Raw genomic sequence first — 22,478 nt, forward strand, 5'->3', positions numbered from 1 at the left:
CATGTTTAAAAGTGACGTTCTCTAGGGGCCAGCAAGAATCCTACGTAATTTACATTTTTCATACGAGAATACAATTGAGGTGGTCATTCCACTGGTAATAGTCAAATGATTTACTTAAATTAGAATGGTCAAATTCTTTGGTCTATCCACTTCAACTGAGTATTAGGAACTTAAATAACATAATGTTAATAATTGCACATGATTCTGGCCGTTGATTTCAGAAGACGGTGATAGATGTTTTGCTATCCTTATTCCAAATCAAATGGTCTTGTGTAGATTTTACCCATCTAGAGTCTCAGAATCCACTGACTGTTTTTGAGAAAAAGACATCTCCCCCCTACCCTGTTACGACATATGTACTGTTTTCAGCCTCACAAAGCCTCCAGCCTATACACAAGCTATACACAAATATTAATATATTTAGTTAAGGACTTCCTACTTATTAATTTTACAGTGAGGAAGCCACTGATAATATTTTGAATGTTTAAAAGACTTCTACAAGGAGATGCCATTAGAGGAAATCTGAGACTTTGCCCTTGATCTTGATGAGTTGCTTTCTTATTGTCAGTGTTTGAACGAGCTAGTGTTCCTATGTAGTGAAGAAAAACATTTCAAGACTTTAAAGTTACACACCTCATCTTCAGGTGAGATACTCTACCTGACAGACAATTTTTAAAGGGCACAGTTTCTAGTCAGCATTTTTGCTATTGTATAAGTTAAGAAACAGAATTCTATAAAGAGCAAAGGAACATACAGTTAGCAACGTAGTAATTCATCCCCAGCATCAAGATAAAAGTGTCATACACTTAAAAAAGAGTTTAGCTGCCATGGTTAATATTTTTAAGGTTCAATTATATGAAATTTGGAACATGGATTTAAAACTCATCTCTACTATTTAGTGTTGGTTCTGACTAGAACATTTACACATAAGTGACTCGATGGGTAAAGTCCTAGACATAACTTACACACACACACATATACACATACATTTGACTCCATAACCCCACCACAAACCATGACTTAATGTTTCTCAAATATCCTTGATAAAAACAGTTAACAGAAGAACCTTTTAAAACCATTGATAGAACTTTCCAAGGAGATTCTGATTATCTAGACAGAGATTAGCAAATATACCAGATCGCTTTGTGTCTTATGTATATAGTTGCAAACCACCAACTCCTCCTGTGTGACAGTTTTGTTGCAGAACTTTATAACACTAGAAAACATGTCTCTAATTTCCTGCAAAGCACTCCAGTAACAAACCTCAAGGTGGTCCTAAATAGCTTTTTGGAGTGAATGAGAGCCATAGTTCATGAAACCATAGTTTACCTGTGCGTTTTTTCTTCTCCTAGACTTTCAGGATTATTAGAGCAATCAAATACTGAAATGAATTATTAAAGAATATTGTTTTGAAATATTTATACAAGGAAAGCAATCTGGTTCAGATATTTACTTGCCGCAAGAGATTATCAATCTAGAACACAGTCAGCACTATACCTAAGGATCTATAGCTCTTTGATTCTTGGTACATTTTAACTAAACTCATTAAGTGACTTCATAAATTAACAGAGATCAATTCAAAACAATTTGTCAGTGACATGAATAATCTTCAGTGACAAAATAAGAAGCCAATGTCTAATAAAATCCAATAGAATTTTGTATTTCGCTATTGCTTTCAAATACTGTGGTTATTGAGATCTGGACAAGAGCTCCATCATATAGTTCATTCTTTATCTAGTGGAACATGCAACACTTGAGAGAAAGAGACCGCATTTAGAATCATGACTATAGTCACCCAGTGCTACCAGTGCCAAGTGAAAACTTTGCTGTGGTTTGTTGCCGATGGGTTGTTATTCCCTGATTTATTTTCAGCCTGTCGCCGTGTAATGAATCAGTCATCCCACTTCTCTCTTGTTGTTCCATTTGCTTGTTTATGACTACGACACATCATTTGTTTTCCCACAAGAAATCTTCAAAAAGTGGAGGAAAAAAGCAAATGCTTTACGACGCTCATTGGCCATAAAAGTTCGCACACTGTTTCTCCACGTGAATACATTGAGCATTTTTATTTAAAATCATTGCCCGCCCACGCCTCTGTCCCTGAACCGTATTCTCCAGTGAACATATAACTCTTAGGTTCTGTATTTCTCTTCATAAGCAGAATTAGAGACCGATTCAAAAGGCTGATCCCACGGAGCTCATAAACTAGAGACAACCTCCTAAGAGTGCAAGTTTTCTCGACTACCCTGTGCTTCTAGGCATCTGTCAAGAGGGAGGCAGCCACGAAAATGAGTAAGACCTTGAGAAGTGTGTACACCTTGTCAGCAATGCTTTGTGTTTTAAACACAGTCCACTTTTACTAGGTTCTTGTTGGTCACTAGCGGAGAGGGTTTGCATTTAACCCTATCTGCAGCATCATGAGAACGACACACAGAGAACATTCTGGCTGTACACAGGGAGACTATAATTCTTCTGTATTCCTTCCTGAAATTTTGGTTCAGGAGCCCATATATAATGGCATTGAGGCAGCTGTTGAAATATGCCATATAGTAACTCGCCACAAACAGCCACTCTGGGATCCTGGGTACCATGCTGGCGGGGTCTGAAGCCACGGCAAGACCAATAAAGTTGAGAGGAGCCCAGCAAATGGCAAAAAGTACAAAAACCACAAACATGGTGACAAAGTTCCTGAAGTCCTGTGGTTTCATTTTGGGTTTACTGTCAGGTTTCACCCTCCGCCTGACCCGAAGAACCAGGACCCATATTCTCAGGTAGCAGAAGATGACTACGGTCATAGGAACGAGGAAATGAAAGACCACTACCGCGATTGTGTATGCTGAGCTGACAGACTGCGTAAACGTGCAGGAGTAGATCCTCGGGTCGTACTGCAGGGTGCCGGTACGCAGGTTGGGCACGATGGCCACGAGGGTCAGCATCCATATCAGGAACACGCAGCAGAGGGAATTCCTGTTACTGTACAACTTGTCGTACTTGAGGCTGTGGCAGATGTAGCAATAGCGGTTGATGGCAATTCCAGTGATATTGAATATTGAGCCAATGACACTCAAGCCCATCAGGAAGCCGCTAATTTGGCAGTGCAGATGGCCCAGATTCCACCCGTTGTTAAATATAGATATCAGCACCAAGGGGTATGGATACACGGCTACCACCAGGTCCGCAACCGCCAGGCTCACCACGAATAGATTTCCTAAAAGAGAAAGGTTTAGAAAATACAGGTTGTTACCGATCTTGTGCAGATTGCAGGGGTTTTCTTTCACAGTTCTTTTTGCTCAAAGGGCTCTTCTTACAACTCAGCTAACCGGGCATCGCAGCTGCTGCCGCATGATAAATGAAATGGAGGCCATCTTCACCCGGAAGTAAGCCCACCATGGCCCTGGTCAAGTCAGTTCTGCTGTTCACAAATTCCCACGTCCCTAAAACGAGGCATATTCCATGTCAGAAACTGATGTTCTTCAAACCATTTGGTTTCTCTTATAATTAAAAAAAAAAAATCTCGAGTTCAGTATACTCGTGTTACATATGTTGTTCTGGAATATTCTACATGGCCTGAGAAACCTCATGTCCCACATTTTCCCAAGTGACGTGTGACTTCTCTAAGTTCTGAGCTTTCTGTCCCTCTAACTCTCCAGCCACCCTCAAAGGCTGCCTCTAACTCCTGTTCTTGGGGAGCAATAAATCCTTGGCCATAGTGTAACAGTGAAGAGGAAAAGGGTTCTTTCGTCAACTGTCTGGGTTAGAATATTGACTTCACCCCTTGCTAGCTGTCTCCCTGAGGCAACTATCATCATCTCACCAGATGTCGACTTCCTCTTCTCTAAGATGGGGGTAACGATAGTACCTTCTTCATAAGGGGATGATGAGCGCGAATTGAGACAGTCTATGTCAAGTACCAAGCAGAATCTGTCACGTGATAAGCGCTCCACAAATGTTGGTATTCTACAGCACTCACCTCAATCCAAAGGAGAAGGTAGAAATACTTGTAGATTTCATAAAGAACTTAAGGTCTACAAATTAAACCCTAAATATTTTCTATGTTAATAACGCAACACATTTTCAAGGCCAAAAACAAGGAACTCTCGTCAAATTTTAGAAGATACTCCGCAAGGATGTTCTTTACTTTGGTGGCTCATTTTGTCTTTGTTTCTTACTCTTCTTTCTGCCTTGAATGGCTCCTCTCTCCCGTTTTTAAAATGGTACTCATTTTGCCAAACCCATTTTCGATAGAAATGCCCAAAGCCTTTACTTACCTGCCCAACTATGTGGAAAACCTTCCTCTTTTGAAGGCTTCTAAATCACACTTTTATACCACATTTAATTTGGATTAACTCATGATACATTTCATTCAAGAAAACCTTACCGAATGCATTTACTAGGTGGTGGAGAAACAGAAATGTACAGACAGTGATCCTATGATCCTTAAGCTTAGAAAAATAAGATAGAAAGAAGTACAATATGTACAAAGGAATGGAGTGAGCATGAAAGAGTGGGGAGGAACATTCCAGGCAGAGTGACCTTACGTTTTGCATTTCATTATACTTGTGCACTTAACTTTGCTATATTTCCATACTGTAGTAGCCTAAAAGTGTGTCCACCTCGTAAATGCATCTAGAATAGTACCCGCTTGGGATTCTGTTCAAATGCTTGATGGCAGATATTAAATTGTCATCTCCCAATACCTGAAATAAAATACCCTTTGTAGGGGAAGTTCCTGTCTGGTTAGTTTTATTTCACAGTCCTCCAAAAATTGCAAAGAAGTGAAGTAAGATAGTTGTGGCTAAAATTAAAAAAAAAAAAAAAAAGTCATGGATTTGCCATTTGAGTAGGAATTTCAGATAAATTGTTGTAAATACAACTTCTTCAAAAGCTGGCTACACGAGGCCAAATTAAAGCAATCAGAACAAATTTATGTCTCCCCGCAGAACAATTCCAATCGCCAGTGAAATATTTAAATTCCAACGTGGGCATGTTTTAATGAATTTTTAACTCAAAGTGGGTAATACTTTAAAAATATGTACAATATGTGAAATTCAGCTACAACTTGTCATCGAAGCAGTACATTTTTACCTAAAACGTCATAATGACAAATGGACATAAATAGATTTATTTTTCAAGAGCCTAAAACTGAGATCATAAACCGTGTCACAGGTTTGTTTCATAGCATTCATCCTCTGCCCCATATAGTTTGCAGCAATTAGGCTTCTTTGTTTAAGTCGTTACATTAATTAAATCATTTGTTTAGTTTTCTTTGAACTAATCCCATTTTACCAGAGTTGGGAGAAAAAAACAATTAAGCCATAGGCTCTTTGTAGATGTGGCTAGTAGTGTCTCAGCTGGAAGCTTTATCACATCTGCAATGTGTGCGCAGAGGGTGTGTGTGTTGGGGAGGAGAATGATAAGGTAAGAGTAATTAACTTAATCATGATCATCCACATTATAAGATCACCTATTTCATCTCAGCCCTGTATGCGTCCAGATAGACCGCCATCTCTCCATTTTTGCAGACACCCAACCCTCTGTACAACCAGCACAACAACGCATTCTGAAATTTCAAGTAAGTCCCGTGAACGGCTCACAATTCCTCTCCTGTTGGATTTACGTCCAGCCCTTGCCCCAGAGGAACTTGTAGACTCAGAGGATGTTAAGATGGGGAGGAACACTAGTGATCATGCAGGATAATCCCTACTTTTTAGAGGTGAGGAAAGCTGAGAAACGGGGAGTTCAATCGGAAGAAGTCATACCATGAATGCAAGATTGCCACGGCGCTGTTTATTTGTTAATGTCGCTCGGTGCATTTCCCTAAGAGAGTTCCTGTGGCTAGAAGTAGGTGAGGGTTGGGCAATGGGCCCTCTGGCCAGGCAGGCCCTGGCTTAGAGCCTCTTTAGGCATAATTCTAAAAAAGCATCTTAGAACCAGAATGAGGGGAAGGCAGTTACAGGTCTCTGTACCGGGAACAAGAAGATACCGCAAACAGCCTCACGATGATTAAAGACACAGGCAAACTATGAAGTGCTGAGCAAACAATCATTCTGGTGAGTAAAACCTTAAATTGTAAGTGAAATGTGGCACGGATGTGACTAAGATCAGATAGCAGACAGCTGAAGAGTTGCCTTGTCTGAACTGCCTCCTTCAGCACGAGTCCGGGGACTTCCCTCTGGGAATGGCCAGAGCAAGGTCATGGCCTTTCTATTTATAAGTACTTGCCTTCTTACCATCTTCCCACAGCTCAAGCTGTTGAGTCCATGAGGGCGGCGCCCATCTTACGCATCTCTCTCCCCCTACGACAGGGCCTGGCGCAGAGTTGTGTCTTGACACAAAATGCAGAGGTGGGTCTATCTTATATGGACTCAGCTGAAAGGGCATTTGCATGCAGAGCTTCAGGGTTTTCTGTTCCCCGGCAGAGACCATTGCATGAGGGGTAAAAGGTGGAAGCGAAGCAGCAGTCGAGTCCTCTGTGCGCTTCCAGGCGGGCGTACGGCCCCCGGCACTGTGGGGGCTCTGGCCCTCTCACTCCTGTCCCCGGCCTGCAGTGAGGGCCGCCGATGCAGGGGGCCCACAGCGTCGCCTGCTCCTTCTCGGAGCTCCAGCCTGGCTTGGAGAAAGGGAGACTGACAAGAGTTCAGTCTGTCCTCCTGGGTTCCAGCCCTTCCTCCAACGATCTCATTTGTCCTTGCTTTCCCTCTTGACATCCATCTTTTCTTCTCAGGTGCCTTATCTATAGACTCTAGGCTCGTGATGGTTAATTTGATGTGTCAGCACCGACCAGGGTCAGGGGATGCTCAGGGAGCTGGTTCAACATGACTTGTGGGTGTGTCTGGAAGGGTGGTTCCAGAGGAAATTAGCATTTGAATGAACAGACCAGGTAAAGCAGAGGTCCTCCGGTGTCAGCCAATCCAGTAAGGGCCTGACTAACACAGAAAAGTTGAAGGAAAGGGAAACCCAGTCTCTCTGCCTGCCTCCTTAGGCTGGAACATCAGTCTTCTCAGTCTGTAGAATGGGATGACAGTACAGGTGCTCTCGGGTCTTGGGATTCAGACCAGAACTACACCAGCTCTCCTGGGTCTCCAGCTTATAGATAGTAGACTGAGGGACTTCTCAGCCTCCACAGTCAAGCGAGCCAGTTCTTGATAATAAATACAGGAAGCCAATATAATGTTATAGGATATATAATATATTAATAAAATAGATATACTAATAAACTAATAGAATATACTATTCTAAATAGAATATATACTAGCATACTAATAGACTATTTTGTTATTTATTGTATATATCCTATGTCCTACTGCTATAGAGAGAACATATTATTCTCTGAATAGAATACATTGAATATACTACTAGAATATATATATTCTGTTGGCTCCGTTTCTCTGACGAACCCTGGCTAATACAAGGCCCCGGCACCAGACATAGAAGCAACAGCTTCAACTGAATTGTTTAATCAGCTCCCATAATTGCTCTACTCATTTTGTTTCTCAAATCGATTGAACCCTGACTGATATAAAATTTGGTACTAGAAGTAGACCGAGAAACTTTAAGGAGGGTTTCTCTGTGTTGGTTCTTTAGTGGCCTGGATTTAATTCTCTAATGGCATTAGATTTAAAGGCATTAAAAACCTTGTTTCCGGGAGCAAGAGGGACCCTGGTAGTTCATGGCATACAGTGGCAAAAGAGTCATTTAAAATATCACCTGTGTTCATCTTCCAAGGTGAAAAACGAGTTGGTGCATCACCCTCCTACCACTAAATACACACACACACACACACACACACACACACACACACACACCCCTAATTTTGACATGCTACACCAATCCGTTTACTGAGTAACCCAAAAAGCAGGCAGTTTCGAGTCGAGCCGAGAATAAGAAAAGTCTCTGAAAGCTATTCTACCATTGGACTCATATGATCCAATGCTGTTTGAATTGTTTGTAGTAAATCTGGAGATGTAAGGCTCCCTTACCAGGCACATAGGAGTGACTTATAACCATAGACTCAACATTTTGTGACAAATCTATGCCTTCCTTTGCAGACTAGAATTCCCCTTTAGAGAAACAGTCATTGGCTTGCTACTCAGCATTAGCAGAGTCTGAAAACTTGACCACAGATGACCAAGTGACCGTGTGATCTGAAAAATCTCTTATGGACTACGTATTGTCTGACCGCTAAAATCAATCAAGTTGGCCTGCACCGTATAGAAAAGAAGTGGTGTAGACAAAATGTGGCTCAAGCATGTATTGAGGGCACAAGGAAATTTCATGAGCAAGTGTCACAGATGCCCGTGGCCCACATTCCTACCACATTGCCCCCTTTTTCACAGCCTCCACCTATGGCCTCATGAGGAGTCCCCTGTGGTCAGTTAATAAGGAAGGAAAAAACTTCTGGTCATGCTTTACTGATGGTTTCTCATGACATGCTACTCCTGTCCCAAACTGGATGTTGCAGCACTACAGGCCAACTATACCCAGTGAACAGAACTTTGAACAGAACTTCAAACTGCTTGTTGATTTTGCCTGGAAACAGAGACGACCCCAGGCACACACTTACCCTGATTCATAGACGGTGGCTAATGGTATAGCGAGATGGTCAAGGACTGGAAGGAACAGGTTTAGAAAACTGGTAACACAGGAAGCCGGAGAAAGAGTAGGAACACAGGCCTTTCAGAATGGGCAAGGAGTATGAAGATATTTTGTATGTGTCCCAAACAAAACTTACCAGAAAGCAATCTCAGTAGAAGAGGATCTGGGGTATTTTGTTTGTTTTTTTTGTTTTGTTTTGTTTTGGGGGGGGGGGTTCTTTTGTTTTTAGCCAGAAGAGGATCTTTTTTTTTTTAATTTATTTTTTAAATTTATATCCAAGTTAGTTAGCATATAGTGCAACAATGATTTCAGGAGTAGATTCCTTAATGCCCCTTACCCAAGCCCATCCCGCCTCCCACAATCCCTCCAGGAACCCTCTCTTTGTTCTCCGTATTTAAGAGTCTCTCATGTTTTGTCCCCTTCCCTGTTTTTATATTATTTTTCTTTCCCTTCCCTTATGTTCATCTGTTTTGTCTCTTCAAGTCCTCAAATGAGTGAAGTCATAAGATATTTGTCTTTCTCTGACTTACTAATTTCACTTAGCATAATACCCTCTAGTTCCATCCATGTGGTTGCAAATGGCAAGATTTCATTCTTTTTCATTGCTGAGTAATACTCCATTGTATACGTATACCACACCTTCTTTATCCATTCATTCGTCGATGAACATTTGGGCTCTTTCCATGCTTTGGCTGTTGTCGATAGGGCTGCTATAAACATTGGGGTGCAAGTGCCCCTTCAAAACAGCACACCTGTATCCCTTGGATGAATACCTACTAGTGCAATTGCTGGGTCATAGGGTGAATCTACTTTTAATGTTTTGAGGAACCTCCATATTGTTTTCCAGAGTGGCTGCACCAGCTTGCATTCCCACCAGCAGGGCAAAAGAGATCCTCTTTGTCCGCATCCTTGCCAACATCTGTGGTTGCCTGTGTTGTTCATGTTAGCCATTCTGACGGGTATGAGGTGGTATCTCATTGTGGCTTTAATTTGTATTTCCCTGATGATGAGTGATGTGGAGCATTTTTTCATGGCTTGGTTGGCCATGCAGATGTCTTCTTTGGAGAAGTGTCTATTCATGCCTTTTGCCCATTTCTTCCCTGGATTATTTGTTTTTTGGGTATTGAGATTGATAAATTCTCTATAGATTTGGCATACGAACCCTTTATCTAATATGTCATTTGCAAATATCTTCTCCCATTCTGTGGGTTGCCTTTTAGTTTTGCTGATTGTTTCCTTCGCTGTGTAGAAGCTTTTTATTTTGATGAGGTCCCAGTAGTTCATTTTTGCTTTTGTTTCCCTTGCCTCTGGAGACATGTTGAGTATGAAGTTGGTGTGGCCAAGGTCAAAGAGGTTTTTGCCTGTTTTTTCCTCTAGGATTTTGATGGCTTCCTGTCTTACATTTAGATCTTGCATCCATTTTGAGTTTATTTTTGTGTATGGTGTAAGAAAGTGGTCCAGGTTCATTCTTCTGCATGTCCCTGTCCAATTTTCCCAGCACCACTTGCTGAAGAGACTGTGTTTATTCCATTGAATATTCTTTCCTGCTTTGTCACAGATTAGTTGGCCATACGTTTGTGCGTCCATTTCTGGGTTCTCTATTCTGTTCCATTGATCTGAGTGTCTGTTTTTGTGCCAGTACCATACTGTCTTGATGATTACAGCTTTGTAATACAGCTTGAAGTCTGGAATTGTGATGACTCCAGCTTTGGTTTTCTTTATCAAGATTGCTTTGGCTATTAGCAGTCTTTTCTGGTTCCAGACAAATTTTAGGATTGTTTGTTCTAGCTCTGTGAAGAATGCTGGTGTTATTTTGATAGGTATTGCATTGAATATGTAGACTGCTTTGGGTAGTATTGACATTGTAACAATACTTGTTCTTCCTATCCAGGAGCAGAGAATATTTTTCCATTTTTTGTGTCTTCTTCAATTTCTTTCATAAGATTTCTATAGTTTTCAATTTTAGATTTTTCACCTCTTTGGTTAGATTTATTCCTAGGTATTTTATGGTTTTTGGTGCAATTGAAAATGAGATCGATTCCTTGATTTCACTTTTTGTTGCTTCATTATTGGTATATAGGAATGCAACTGATTTCTGTGTATTGATTTTGTATCCTGCAACTTTTCTGAATTCATGGATCAGTTCTAGCAGGTTTTTTTGGTGAAATCTTCTAGGTTTCCCATATAGAGATCCTGTCATCTGTGAAGAGTACTTTGGGTGCCTTTTATTTCTTTGTGTTGTCTGATTGCAGAGGCCAAGACTTCCAATACTACGTTGAATAACAGTGGTGAGAGTGGACATCCCTATCTTGTTCCTGACCTTAGGGGGAAAGCTCTCAGTTTTTCTCCATTGAGGATGATATTAGCAGTGGGTCTTTGATATATGGCTTTTATGATCTTGAGGTATGATCCTTCTATCCCTTCTTTCTTGAGGGTTTTTATCAAGAAAGGATGCTATATTTTGTCAAATGCTTTCTGTGCATCTGTTGAGAGGATCATGTGGTTCTTGTCCTTTCTTTTATTGATGTGATGAATCACATTGATTGTTTTGTGGACACTGAACCAGCCCTGCATCCAGGTATAAATCCCACTTGCTTGTGGGATAATTTTTGAATAATTCTTTTAATGTATTGTTGGATCCAGTTGTCTAATATTTTGTTGAGGATTTTTGCGTCCATATTCATCAGGAAAATTGGTCTATAGTTCTCCTTTTTAGTGGGGTCTTCATCTTGTTTTGGAATCAAGGTAATGTTGGCTTCATAGAAAGAGTTTGGAAGTTTTCCTTCTGTTTCTATTTTTTGGAACAACTTCAAGAGAATAGGTGTTAACTCTTCCTTAAATGTTTGATAGAATTCCCCTGGAAAGCCATCTGGCCCTAGACTCTTGTTTTTTGGCAGATTTTTGATTATTAATTCCATTTCTTTACTAGTTATGGGTCTGTTCAAATTTTCTATTTCTTCCTGTTTCAGTTTTGGTAGTTTATATGTTTCTAGGAATTTGTCCATTTCTTCCAGATTGCCCATTTTATTAGCGTATAATTTCTCATAATATTCTTTTATTATTGTTTGTATTTCTGCTGTTGTGGTTGTGATCTCTCCTCTTTCATTCTTGATTTTATTTATTTGGGTCCTCTCCTTTTTCTTTTTGATCATACTGGCTAGTCGTTTATCAATTGTTAATTCTTTCAAAGAACCAGCTCCTGGTTTCATTGATCTGATTTTTGGGTGATTTTTTTTTGTTTGTTTGTTTCAATAGCATTGATTTCTGCTCCAATCTCTATTATTTCCTGACTTCGGCTGGTTTTGGGTTTTATTTGCTGTTCTTTTTCCAGTTCTTTAAGGTGTAAGGTTAGGTTGTGTATCTGAGACCTTTCTTCCTTCTTTAGGTAGGCCTGGATTGCTACATACTCAGCTCTTATGACTGCCTTTGCTGCGTCCCAAAGGTTTTGGGCTATGGTGTTATCATTTTCATTGGCTTCCATGTACTTTTTAATTTCCTCTTTAACTTCTTGGTTAGCCCATTCATTCTTTAGTAGGATGTTCTTTAGTCTCCAACTATTTGTTATCTTTCCAAATTTTTTCTTGTGGTTGATTTTGAGTGTCATAACATTGTGGTCTGAAAATATGCACGGTATGATCTCTATCTTTTTGTACTTGATGACAGCTGATTTGTGTCCGAGTATGTGATCTAATCTGGACAACGTTCCATGTGCACTGGAGAAGAATGTATGTTTTGCTGCTTTAGGATGAAATGTTCTGAATGTATCTGTTAAGGCCATCTGGTCCAGTGTGTCATTCAAAGCCGTTGTTTCCTTGTTGATTTTCTGTTTAGATGATCTGTCTGTTGCTGTAAGTGGGGTGTTGAAGTCTCCTACTGTTATGGTATTATTATCAATGAGTTTCTTTTTGTTTGTGATTGATTTATATATTTGAGAGCTTTCACATTTGGCGCATAAATGTTTACAATTGTTAGGTCTTATGGGTGGATAGACCCCTTAATTATGATTAAGGGATAGACCCCTTAGTTACAGTATAATGCCCTTCTTCATCTCTTATTACAGACTTTATGTTAAAATCTAGATTGTCTGATATAAGTATGGCTATTCTGGCTTTCTTTGGTCTAGAAGAGGATCTTAATGACACAGCCTGTGTACATTGATCTTCGTTCAGCCACCACTGTCCCTGACCACTAGGCTCACAAAGTTATGCACCGGAAACAGAAGTTATTAATGGGCCCAGCAACACAGAGTACTACTCATTAAAATGACCTGGTTATAGCCACTGCTGACCTGGTGTGTCAGCAACCTGTCAACAGCAGAGACCAACACTGATATGGCACCATTCCCCAAGAATATCAGCCAGACAATAGCGGTAGATTGATTACATTGGACCACTGCCATCATCAGAGGGGAAGTACTTTGTTCACAGTGGAATAGAAGCATATTCTGGATCTGGATTTGCCTTTCGTACCCTTAATTCTTCCACCAAGCTGACATTCATAGACTTACAAGATGCCTTTGTCTTTGTTTATGGTAAAAACACTGCTTCTGATGGAGGAACTCAATTTACAGCAAATGAAGCAAGGCATTGCGGTAGAATGCCTTGTGAAGGTTTAGTTCCAGCACCAGCTGGATGAGCCTAGGGTGTCCCCCAGGGTGTAGTGTGTGTTCTAAATCAGTGACTGGATTCATGGATCAGAAAATCAAGGGTGGAAATGGTCATTTTTCTTCATCTAATTATCCTAGTGATACCCTAGCAAAACATTTGCTTCCTGCCCTCACAACTGTAGGTTCTGTTCTCAAGTCTTAGCTCCCAAGAGAAGAATGTTCCACCAAGAGACATAACATTGGTTTCCCCAAACTGGAAGTTGAGACTGCCACCTGGCTGCTTTGGGCTCCTCCTCCCAGGGAATCAATAGACCATCCCGAAGGGGGTGATTAATCCTGATTTTCAAGGGGAAACTGGGTTGTTACCACACAGTAGGAGCAGTGATGTGTGTATGTCTGCAATGCAGGAGCTCCCTGCAGTGCCTTGGTTTTGCCACACCCTGTGATTAAAGCCAAAGGAAAACCAAGCATCCCAATTGAGGCAGAAATGCCAATGTGGGGAACTTTGAGAAGGAAAGTTTGAGTCACCTGACAGGGAAGAAATCTCTCTCCCTAACACTGTATAAAGTTTGGGCCTTGAGTTTGTCCTCATCAACATGTTGCTACTCTAGCTATCTTGGTCCTAATTTGGTAACAATTAAATCTGTGCAATGGTGTAACCTGCGGAGAATTCATTTGCTTATGTGGACCCTCTTCAAAATGCTGGCAGGGGGAGCCCATTACTATGGCAGGCTGGTCTCTGGGTTGTTTGTTACCTCTTCTGTATGTCACAGGCCTTGGAGTAGATGTCGCCGATATCTTTTCCAAGTCCCTTTTTCAAGTCCCTCTGCCAGGCTGGTAGGTGCACTTATCCCTGGAATTTTCATGAAGGTTGGGTGCTTCCATTTAGTTGCAGCTACACCCTTCTCCAGAGAATTGCCCTCAGTTGAGTAGACAATGGATGACCAATTGACAATGGAGTACAAAAGGCCAGCCCCTTCACGTTCAATGGCTACAACTCTGTGGTTGGATTTACACCCGGAGGCCTCAACTTCTCAGATCAGGCCAAGTCTCCGCTGGACCTAAGATCCTTTCCTTGCTTGCCTCTCCCTGCCCTAGTCAGAGTCCCTCACCCACCACAGGTCTCTCCCGAGAGCACTCCCTTAACAAAGCAGGAGCAGCGAACATGCCAGCTCCCTCTCAGGTTCTGTTTCTAGGCAACCTGAGATAGACAGACGTTCAGCTCTGTGATGCAGTTAGGTAGTTTTCTACACAAGTCGCCCACTTCTAAGATAAAAAAAAAAAAAAAAAGAAAAACTACTTACTATGCTATCTTACAGAAACAAACCAACCAGCCATATTGGGTAGAGGGTCCAGAGTTTAAATGCTTTTTGGTATTGCTTATTTTTTTTAAGTTTACTTATTTTGAGAGACAGAGAACATGCCTCCTCCTGAGCAGGGAAGAGGTGGAGAAAGAGGGAGAGACAGAGAATCCCGAGCAGGCTCCACACCGCCAGCACGGAGCCCGACGTAGGGCTCCAGATCACTAACCATGAGATCATGACCTGAGCCGAAATCAAGAGTCAGATGCTTAACGGACTGAGCCACCCAGGTGCCCTGGTACTGCTTTTCATTCCTTTCATACTTGTTATGTGTACACGTTTCCAACATCAAACCAGCACATGCCCCAATCATTTCCATAGAAGTCTGTCTCCCTCTAAAGACCTCTTGAGGTCCAGGACTGTGACTGCACAGTGCCTGGCACGTAGCACATGATCGGGAACAGTTTTCTGGGTGAAGAAAGGTACCCTGAAGTCGCTAAACCTCACTCATGCAAAGGTAGAAATTAGTTCCTTTTTTTTTTTTTTTTTTTTTTTTTTTGGCTCTTATTTGCCAGGATGTTGGTTTTCTCAACAGGCCAGTATTAGCCTGGAGTTGGACTTGGAAAGCAAGATTAGAGACCCCCTGAGTTATTGTTCATAATTAAAAATATAAAACCCTGGCTGTGCCTGAATTGTGCCTAACATCAAAGAGATAAAGACCAGTTTAAAGAGCGAAAAAATATACGTTGGCTGCTCTTGAAAACATTTTTCATTTGTTTTACGCAGCAAATCCCGTAGACTCAGATCTAAGAAGTCCGGCTTAAAGAAGAAGCTATCTATTTTGCATATCAAAGCTCACAGGCAGTGCCTTACATTCTTAGATTTCCAAGGACTATATTTGAGAGACTTGTCTTTTCAGATTATTGGAGGCAGCGTGGACCATAAGTTTAGAAACAAAAACATCTGCATTCAGATCCTGGCTATGACACCTGCTAACCACCCTCGGGTGTAGTCACAGCTTCCCGGAGCCTCGGGCTCCCAATATGTAATAAATCAGGGTAACAATGACCACAGTGAGGAGTTGAGAGAGCGCATAGAGCACATTTGGCTTTGGATAAATATTTATTCCTTCTCTTCCACCGTGATGAAAACCACGTGTTGTGCTTCACAGAAAGTTCCTCCCCGGTCAGAAAGCCCTGGCTGAGGTGGCCTCTCTCCCGGCAAGGACTCCTCTCCCAATCCCTGCCGTCTTGCAGGGCTCTTCCTGGACACATAAGCCTCCTTTTATCCTTCTGGCTACCAGCCCTTTCCTCTCCCCTCAAAGGGGACCCCCCTCCTCTCCCTCTCTTGTCTTCCCACCTGCTTTCAACTCACCTTCCTGCAACATCTGGATTCTACCCACACCGCGTTGCTGAAACTTCTCTCCAGTCATCAGGGGCATTCTTAATGAGCCTTCACTCAGCCCTCCTCCTCCTCATGGTCCTGACATCTAATACCCTGTCCACGTAGACTGTCCATATACTACCCTGTGCGAAGAGTGTAACATACAATGCATGTGATACCTGATCACACCTTAGATTTTTGCTGTCTTGCTTCCTTGACCCCACTTGCCTCCCTGGCTCTTTGACGCTCTGTCTGCATCTCACTGTTTTCCCGGTCCTACTCCTTACCTTGGTGGTGACTCTTTAACACTGTAAACTTGAGTTGATCGATGGAGTGTTCTGTTACCATACAGTAATATATGTAGCAAAAGAGACTAAGAAAACTTGCGCATATCATAAAGTGACATAACCCTCGAGCTGTAGTCCAGTTTTCAATTTTTAAAAGTGTGAAATCCTGCCAAGAACTCTCCTCATTTTCTAGATCTCATTACTCTTTTCCCAGAAGGGTGGTTTAGGGAGATGTTTGTAATATGTAAATATCCACATTACAGTCCCATTGATTCGGCCTTTCATGTACAAGCTAAACACAAACTACCGATGTCAGCGGGGAGCCTGGGAAGATGGCGGAATAGAAGGGCCCTGAGCTCAGCCTGTCCCACGTTGACAGCTAGACATCATCCGCATCCAAGTTAGTGACCTGGAGAGCGACCTGCAGACTGGAAGGGCAGACTCCGCAACTACATATAGAGAGGAAGCTGCATCCGAAAGGTTGGGAAGGGCAGAAAGGTGGAGAGGGGCTGGCTGCGGGAGGGAGGGAGCCACCTGCATGGAGAGGGCGGAGAAATGGGCCCTCGCACCAGGGAGCTCACACGGGGAAAACTAATCCCCATACGGTTTGACTATAAGAGCCAAAGGGCAGGCTGACTTGAGTTTGTCAAACCAGTGGGACTTGGAGCCTGGAGCTTTAAGAGTCAGCTGACTCAGCACTGGGCCACCCAGGCACCAGGGATGGCCAAGTGGCTGCCCTTAAAGAGACACAGCCTGTGTGGAGAGGCAACGTACACACAGCCGTTTACGCAAGGCTGGGAGGCAAAGAGGAGACAGGTCTGTTGGTAATGGTGTGGGAGTGTGTTCATGCCACTTCCCGGCATAAACATGGGGCCACCTGAAGGGGGCAGGGTTGCACACACACGTGTACCTCAGCACAGGCCTCAGGGCAAATTTGGCGAAAGCTGTGCCCGTGCCCCACCCGGCCACTGCTGCGTGCCTGGCGGCACCCCCTGCCCAGATGCTGGGTGCACAGCTGCCTCCCTGCCCCGGGCCCAGCCGTGTGCTCGACAAACAGCCCCCAGCCACCACAGCGCTGCAGAAGATCTGGCCTAGGACTAGTGGCCCAACGTGGATTTTGCTACCACCAGTGCCCCGTTCTCGAGGTCCCTGCAGACAGGCACCCTCAGAGCTGGCCTGCCTGGGTCCCGCTAATACCGCACAAAGCAGACAAAACCAGCAACTGGCAAAGAGTCCGTGCGGACGACTGCACGGAAAGGAAAAGTGACTCAGACGCAGCAGCAGGGCATAAGCAACACACACGGGACACTCTCCTGAAGTGCCAGGTTCTGGTGAACAGGGGACGCTGCACTGCAGGGCACTCGAGGACCTCTTCTTCATAAAGTCACTACTTTCGAAACAGAAGACACAGCTGCCTTTTTTTTTTTTTTAACAGAGAAATAGGCACGGAGAGGCAGACAAAACGAGGAAACAGAGAAGTTTATCCCAAATGAATGAACAGGACAAGGGCACAACCTGAGATCTAAGTGAAACAAATATAAGGAAGATGCCTGATAGAGAATTTAAAGCACTGATCATAAGGATATTTACCGGAGGAGCACTACTTACATTAGACAAAACAGGTTTTAAAACAAAGACTGTAAGAAGAGAAAAAGAAGAACACTATATAATTATAACATAATCTTCAATGAAAAGAACAATTGTGAATATTTTTTTTTAATATAATATTGTCAAGTTAACTAACATGCAGTGTATACAGTGTGCTCTTGGCTTCGGGAGTAGATCAACACCCAGTGCTCATCCCAACAAGTGCCCTCCTCCATGCCCATCACCCATTTACCCGTCTCTCCTCCATCAACCCTCAGTTTGTTCTCCGTATATAAGAGTCTCTTATGGTTCGTTTCCCTGTTAGTAACTATTTTTTCCCCTTCCCTTCCCCCATGGACTTCTGTTAAGTTTCTCAATTCCACATATGAGTGAAAACGTATGATATCTGTCTTTCTCTGACTGACTTATTGCACTTAGCATAATACCCTCCAGTTCCATCCACGTTGTTGCAAATGGCAAGATTTCATCCTTTTTCATTGATGAGAAGTACTCCCATTGTGTGTGTGTGTGTGTGTGTGTGTGTGTATATATATAAAATATATATATTACACATATATATAACATATATAATATATATATTACACATATATATACACATATATATAACATATATATATATGTGTGTATATATATATATATATATATATATATATATATATATATATAAAACACCACTTCTTTATCCATTCATCTGTTGATAGACATCTGGGCTCTTTCCATGATTTGGCTATTGTTGACAGCCCTGCTATAAACAGGGATACATGTGTCCCTATGAATCAGCACTCTTGTATCCTTTGGATAAATTCCTAGTAGTGTTATTGCTGGGTCGTAGAGCAATTCTATTTTTAATTTTTTGAGGAAACTCCACCCTGGTTTCCAGAGTGGCTGCATCAGTTTGCATTCCCACCAACAGTGCAAGAGGGTTTCCCTTTCTCCACATCCTTGCCAACATCTGTTTGCTGAATTTTTAATTTTAGCCCTTCTGACAGGTGTGAGGTGGTATCTCATTGTGGTTTTGATTTGCATTCCCCTGACAATGAGTGATGTTGAGCATCTTTTCATGTGTCTGTTAGCCATCTGGATGTCTTCTTTAGAAAAATGTCTGTTCATGTCTTCTGCCCATTTCTTCACTGGATCATTTGTTTTTCAGGTGTTGAGTTTGGTAAGTTCTTAATAGATCTTAGATAATAACCCTTTATCTGATATGTCATTTGTAAATATCTTCCCCCATTCTGTCAGTTGCCTTTTAGTTTTGTTGAGTGTTTCCTTTGCTGTGCAGAAGCTTTCTAGCTTGATGAAGTCCCAATAGTTCTTTTTTTTCTTTTTTTCCTTGCCTTTGGAGGCATGTTGAGTAAGAAGTTGCTGCATCTGAGGTCAAAGAGGTTGTTGCCTGTTTTCTCCTCTAGGGTGTTGATGGTTTCCTGTCTCACATTTAGGTCTCATCCATTTTCAATTTATTTTTGTGTGTGTGTTGTAAAAAAGTGGTCCAGGTTCATTCTTCTGCATGTTGCTGTCCGGTTCTCCCAGCACCATTTGCTGAAGAACTATCTTTTTTTCCATTGGATACTCTTTCCTGCTCTGTCAAAGATTAGTTGGCCAAACATTTGTGGGTCCAATTCTGGAGTCTCTATCCTATTCCATTGGTCTATGTGTCTGTTTTTGTGCCAATACCATACTGTCTTGATGATTATAGCTTTGTAGTACAGGCTAAAGTCTAGGATTGTGATGCCTCCACCTTTGGTTTTCTTTCTATTTATTTATTTTTGTGAGAGAAAGAGCATGTATGGGGGAGGACTTGAGAAAAGAGGGGAAGACGTGAGTGAGACCCTTAACACAGAGATAAGGAATAGCATAGCAGGGATAAAGGACTTAATAAATGCAATGAGAAACATGCCTGATGGAATGAATAGCAGGATGGAAGAAGCAGAAAAACAAGTTAATGACCTAGAAGACACAGTAATGGAAAGTAATCAAGCTAAATGGAAGAGAGAAAAAGAATTACACAAACTAAGTACAGACTTGGAAAACTCAGTGACTCCATGAAACATAATAACATTCATGTTTTAGGAGTCCCAGAAGAAGAGAGAGAGAAAGATGAGGCAGAGCATTTATTTGAAGAAACAGTACCTGTAAACTTCCCTAATCCGGGGAAGGAAACTTCCCTAATCTGGACACATCCAGATTCAGCAGGCACAGAGAACTCCCATCAAAATCAACAGAAGCAGGCACCAAGGCATATTATAATTAAATTTACAAAATAGAATGATAATAAGTTTTAAAAGCAGAAAGACAAAGGAAGCCCTTAACTAACAAGAGAAACCCCATAAGGCTAGCTGGAGATTTTTCAACAGAAACTTAGCAAGTCTGAAGGGAGTACCGTGATACATGCAAAATGCTGAATGGGAAAAGTCTGCAGCCAAGAATACTCTACCCAGGAAGGCTATAGTTTAGAAGGAGAGAGAAAGAGTTTCCCAGGCAAAGACTAAAGGAGTTCATGACCACTAAACTAGCCCTGCAGGAAACAGTAAAGAGGACTTTTTGAATGGAACGGAGAGGCCCAATGTGGCAATATAAAGGTAGGAAACATCAAAGCAGTAAAAATGAATATTTATGTAAAAAATCAGTCAAGGCACCAACAATAACATATACCTAAATGTGGGGAGGAAGGGAGAAAATAAAAGGTTCAAACTTAAATGACCATTGGCTTAATATAGACTGTTATATGCAAAAGAGGTTGTATACAAACTTAATGGTAACCGTATATTTAAATCCACTAATAAATATGCAAAGAATAAAGAGAAAGGAATCCAAATATGTAACTAAACAAAATCCACAAAACATGAAAGAAATACAGGAAAGGATCAGAGAAAATCTTCAGAAACAACTAAAAACAAGTAATAAAATGGCAATAAATACATGTCTATCAATAATTACGTTGAATTTAAATGGACTAACCACTCCCATCAAAAGACAGAGTGACAGAATGGATAAAAAAAAACAATATTTATGTGATTCCTATAAAAGAATCATTTTAGGGGCACCTGGGTGGCTCAGTCAATTAAGCGTCTGACTTCGGCTCAGGTCACGATCTCGCGGTCCGTGAGTTCGAGCCCCACGTCGGGCTCTGGGCTGATGGCTCAGATCCTGGAGCCTGCTTCCAATTCTGTGTCTCCCTCTCTCTCTGCCCCTCCTCCGTTCATGCTCTGTCTCTCTCTGTCTCAAAAATAATAATATAAACATTAAAAAATTTTTATTTAAAAAATAAAAGAATCATTTTAGACCTAAAGTCTCCTGAGATTGAAAGTGAGAGGATGGAGAAATATCTATCACACAAATGGAGGTCAAAAGAAAGCCGGAGTAGCAATACTTACATTAGACAAAATGGGCTTTAAAACAAAGACTGTCATAGAAAATAAGAACACTATAATATAATATAATATAATATAATATAATATAATATAATATAATATAATATAATATATCTTCAACAAGAATATTAAACAATTGTAAATATTTATTTTTTAATGTTTATTTTTGAGAGAGAGCGTAAGTGGGGGAGGGGCATAGAAAGAGGAAGAGAGAGGATCCCAAGCAGGCTCTGCACTGTAGGCACAGAGCCCAACATGGGGCACAGTCTCACAAACTTGTGAGATCATAATGTGAACGAAACTCAAGAGTCAAATGCTTAACTGACTGAGCCACCCAGATGCCCCACAATTGTAAATATTTATACACCCAACATAGAAGCACCTGAATACATAAAACAGTTAATGACAAACGTACAGGAACTAATCGATAGTAATACAATGGTAGTTAGGGACTTTAACACCCCACTTACATCAATGGACAGAGTATGTACACGGAGCATCAACAAGGAAACAATGGGTTTGAATGGCACGCTGGAACAGATGGATTTAACAGATAATTTCAGAATATTCCATCCTAAAACAGAATACACATTCCAAGTGCACAGGTGCACATGGAGCATTCTCCAGAATGGATCACATGTTAGGGCACAAAACCAGCCTCACCAAATTCAAGAAGATCAAAGTCATACTATGCCTCTCTTCTGACCACAAAGCTATGAAACTAGTAGTTAACTATACGAAAACAGTCTGAGTAGACCACAAATACATGGCGGTTAAATAACATGCTACTAAACAATGAGTGGGTCAACCAGGAAATCAAAGCCAAATAATGAAGTACCAAAAAACAAATGAAAATAAAAACACAACAGTCCAAAACCTCTGGGATAGAACATTTGTGGTTCTAAGAAGTTTATAGCAATACAAACTCACCACAAGCAGCAAGAAAAATCTCAAATACACAACCTAACCTTAAACCTAAAGGAGCTAGAAAAAAGGAGTTAGAAATGAGCAAAACCTAAAAACAGCAGACAGAAGGAAATAATAAAGGTTAGAGCGGAAATCAATGACATAGAAACTAAAAAAAAAAAAAAAAATCAATGAAACCAAAAGGTGGTTCTTTGAAAAAAATCAGTAAAATTCATAAACCTCTAGCCAGACTTCTCAAGAAAAAAAAAGAGAAAGTACTCAAATACTCAAATAAAATCACATATGAGAAAAGGGAAATAACACCACGGAAATAAAAGCATAAGAGAACATTATGAAAAACTGTATCCGAACAAATTGGACAACATGCAAGAAATGAACAAATTCCTAGGAATGTAAAAACTCA

The 22,478-nt window shown here is 41.3% G+C and overlaps 1 protein-coding gene across 1 annotated transcript in view; it reads right to left on the minus strand.

The window, feature by feature from the left end:
* Positions 1–2,087: 2,087 nt before the first annotated feature.
* The window catches only part of MTNR1A (melatonin receptor 1A), a 39,506-nt gene continuing 19,115 nt past the window's right edge, over positions 2,088–22,478 (minus strand). Inside the window, exon 2 of the mRNA XM_043553917.1 lies at positions 2,088–3,208. Within this exon, the coding sequence (XP_043409852.1) occupies positions 2,340–3,208 (869 nt within the window). The 3' untranslated portion in view covers positions 2,088–2,339. The remainder of the gene's footprint in view (positions 3,209–22,478) is intronic.

The sequence above is a fragment of the Prionailurus bengalensis genome, chromosome B1, assembly GCF_016509475.1.
Source record: "Prionailurus bengalensis isolate Pbe53 chromosome B1, Fcat_Pben_1.1_paternal_pri, whole genome shotgun sequence".
NCBI lineage: Eukaryota > Metazoa > Chordata > Mammalia > Carnivora > Felidae > Prionailurus > Prionailurus bengalensis.